Raw genomic sequence first — 3226 nt, 5'->3', positions numbered from 1 at the left:
ACAGTCTTTAGAAGAGTTAGGTCAGATCAAAACAATCTCTAAGAGGCTAATCTAAAGAATATTGAAGAGAGATAGGACGAAGAAACTTTACACACAATACCTTAAAACTGTTCGTAGGCCTACACTGATAATAATGATTGACAAGATAGTAGAGTAAGTTTAACAATAGGATTGAGCTTTTTGTTTTTCCGCCTTGAATGGTTGTAGCGCTGATTTAAATGCACCTAAACTGCATTCGCTTGGAATGCATACAACTGCATAATGCAGTTTTCGACGGACGACAGAGATAGATTGCAGTTTTACACAAACTTTTTTAAATCTTCAAACTACTATTGATGTAATATGAGCGCGGGGAGGCAAGCAATGTATCTTAAATTATTTCTACTTGTTTTTTCGTTTCTTTTTGTGTAACTTCAATCGAAACTGATCGTTTTTTTTTATAAATTGTTCAATTTTTTACAATATTTTACTACTACACAGCACTCGTTATAATCACACACAACAAAGAACACATCATGGGATCACAGAGTACATATTGTTGGTCAAATAATACATATTGCGTCTTCGTTCCAGTTTCATCAATTTTTGATAATTTATCAGAAATTTAAGTTACTTCCCTAGAGAGTTTAAATTTAAACACTTTCAACATTGATGCTTTTTGGATGATATTGTGTGCTGTACAGACTGAAGCAGACAAATAGCTACATCCATCCCAACTAATCGATAAATAATAATTTTGAACAAACCAATTTCTCAAAATAAATAGTTTAATTACAGTAATTAACTAATAAGAATTACTGGGTTGGTCTTTTCAAAGAAGAATAAAAATATTCCATCAGAATGAAGTTTTTCCAGAATTAAAACTTAGTAAAGAATCGACTTCGATTTTTGTTTTGAATACAATTTAGAGCTTTCAAGCTCTAAAAATTTGTCAAAACTGTTCACTTAGGAAGTTCGATTAGAAGCAATTGTTTGAAATGATACAAAATCAAGAGGAAAGAAAATTTTAGAGCAGCATTTAATTCAACCCAAAAAAAGCTTTAGGCTAGCTACACACACATCGTTTTTTTTTCGTTCGGTATTTTACCGTCCTTATAAATTCTATTAGATTAAACAGATGATGTTAGTCAAGTTCTGTTTAATCTAATAGCATTTATAAAGACGGCTAAATATCGTACGAACAAACACCGATGTATGTGTGCGGGCCTTAGGCTTGTGCAAGGGTGGTAGAAAAAATAAAAATGCCAGGCCTAACCTGGAATCAAACCCAGGTCAAGTAAGAGAATGAACAAATAAAAAGGTTACAACTCAGTTTACGAAAAAAGTTTAATACAGTTTCAAAAACCTATTATAATAAATAAAAAGCTAAATAATTGATAACAATAACACAAAACGGTTGACAGATATAGATATAGTAACATTGTCTGCTCTCAATCTTCCAGTCTTGGCTTAGATAGTAACCTACAAAAATGTTCAAGAAATCTCTACAAAACTTTGCTTCAACTTTTAGAAAAATAAGAAACGTTCCACTACTACAACACACAATAGATAGATTTTCAATGAGACAACAATTAAAAATTAATATCTAATAATAAGTCCTATAGTAGTTTTTATTCATGTGCTAAAAGTAATGTTTAATAATAGTTTGTATATTATAATATACGAGTGGCACTTTTACATTGCATTCAGAAGAGAGGAAAATTCAAACTAAAAATTCAACTGTGGTGTTTCAACTTAAATTGAATTTAAAATTCAATAATATGGTGGTCAACACTGTATGCCACCTCCGCGCTTCAAATTTGAATCTTTAAATTTTATGGACTGGTTGTGTGATATAAATTTACGGGTTTGTACATTAATTTCTACTCAACATTGGCACTTAACATTGCTATTTTGAAAATTTCACTCACAACACAATTTAAAATAAAATAAAACTGAAAACAAAACGAAAAGTATTTGAATCCTTCAAATTTTAAGTAGATGATTATTGTGGGCTAATAGAGAATATTTGCTTAAAGCAACTCCCAACGTTTTTGTTCAAAACAGTGATTTACGTGGGGGCCGTTTTAAAATAAAAAGATAAAATATTGTGAAATGCAATACAAAATTAAAACAAAAAAATACATTCTTGATCACAAAAATCAAATTTGGAATCTTCCTAGTAAAGCTTGCGCGGACTGTTCCACATACAAAAAAACCATTAATACTTGAATTTTCTCAAAAGATTAAAATCGAGCACATTGATATAGTAGATTGCTCCTCATGATATTCATAGATATATTAATGATAATATGTAGATTATTAATTATTATAACACTCAGTCCAATCTGATTGTAAGATCGTGTGGTTTACATTAATAATTTAAAAAACAAAAAAGGATGGCTTTCGAATATTATTATATGCTTACTAATTATTATGCTTATTATTTGATAATACGTTTAAGATGACAAGAGATAAGAGTGGGGGAGATCACAGAGGTATGCATTTCTTCTTATTTATCTCAATCATCATCATAATCATCAACAGACACTTTCAGACCAAACGTAAAAAACAGTTATGCGCATGCGCGCGAACAAACAACTAGGCTACACTTGACAATTAATTACTCATTATTATTATTAATATTCATCGTAAGTTTTTGGTAAAAAATATTGCATGTTTCTTCACTGAGGCAACTGACGATCAATTATTGTTTACATACTACTTTAGCAGAAATTTTTGATTCGTTTCAATACTCTACATAATTATATATATACTGTTTGAAAAGCATTTTTTCGATATTTTTTGTCATTTGATTGGAAAACAAGTACTTAGTAGTCAAAATTAAACAATTAGCGATACACTTCTGTGTAAAATTGAACAAATTAAAAAAATAAGAAACGAAAACAAACTTTGCAATAGGAATAATAATTATTTCAACAGCCATTTCTAATCAAATATTACGCTGAGATACAATATACATACACAGTATTATTTTTAGTATGAGATATACATATTGAACAGCCTTCATCTTGTATCTTTTTCTTATAAAATAAAGTTAATGAAATGTAACATTTGAGTTTTTATCACATTAAATTAACACGCCGCCCTGTGGACGTGCACTGGACATCTTATATCATCAGTATTTATAATATCATACGTACAATAGCCTATAATGTAATCCAATTTTAGTAAAACTTACAAATCTACCTCACATCCGCACACACACACACACATACACATTCCT

General features: G+C 29.8%; 1 protein-coding gene across 1 annotated transcript in view; it reads left to right on the top strand.

Annotated features, from left to right (window-relative positions):
* The first annotated feature begins 2443 nt into the window (after positions 1-2443).
* Positions 2444-3226, top strand: part of LOC120352799 (DNA-directed RNA polymerase II subunit RPB4-like) — a 2717-nt gene continuing 1934 nt past the window's right edge. The window contains exon 1 of the mRNA XM_039435048.1: positions 2444-2477. Within this exon, the coding sequence (XP_039290982.1) occupies positions 2444-2477 (34 nt within the window). The remainder of the gene's footprint in view (positions 2478-3226) is intronic.

Source organism: Nilaparvata lugens, chromosome 8 (assembly GCF_014356525.2).
Source record: "Nilaparvata lugens isolate BPH chromosome 8, ASM1435652v1, whole genome shotgun sequence".
NCBI lineage: Eukaryota > Metazoa > Arthropoda > Insecta > Hemiptera > Delphacidae > Nilaparvata > Nilaparvata lugens.
The sequence above is the reverse complement of the archived record's forward strand: the minus strand, read 5'-3'. Positions and strand labels throughout refer to the sequence as shown.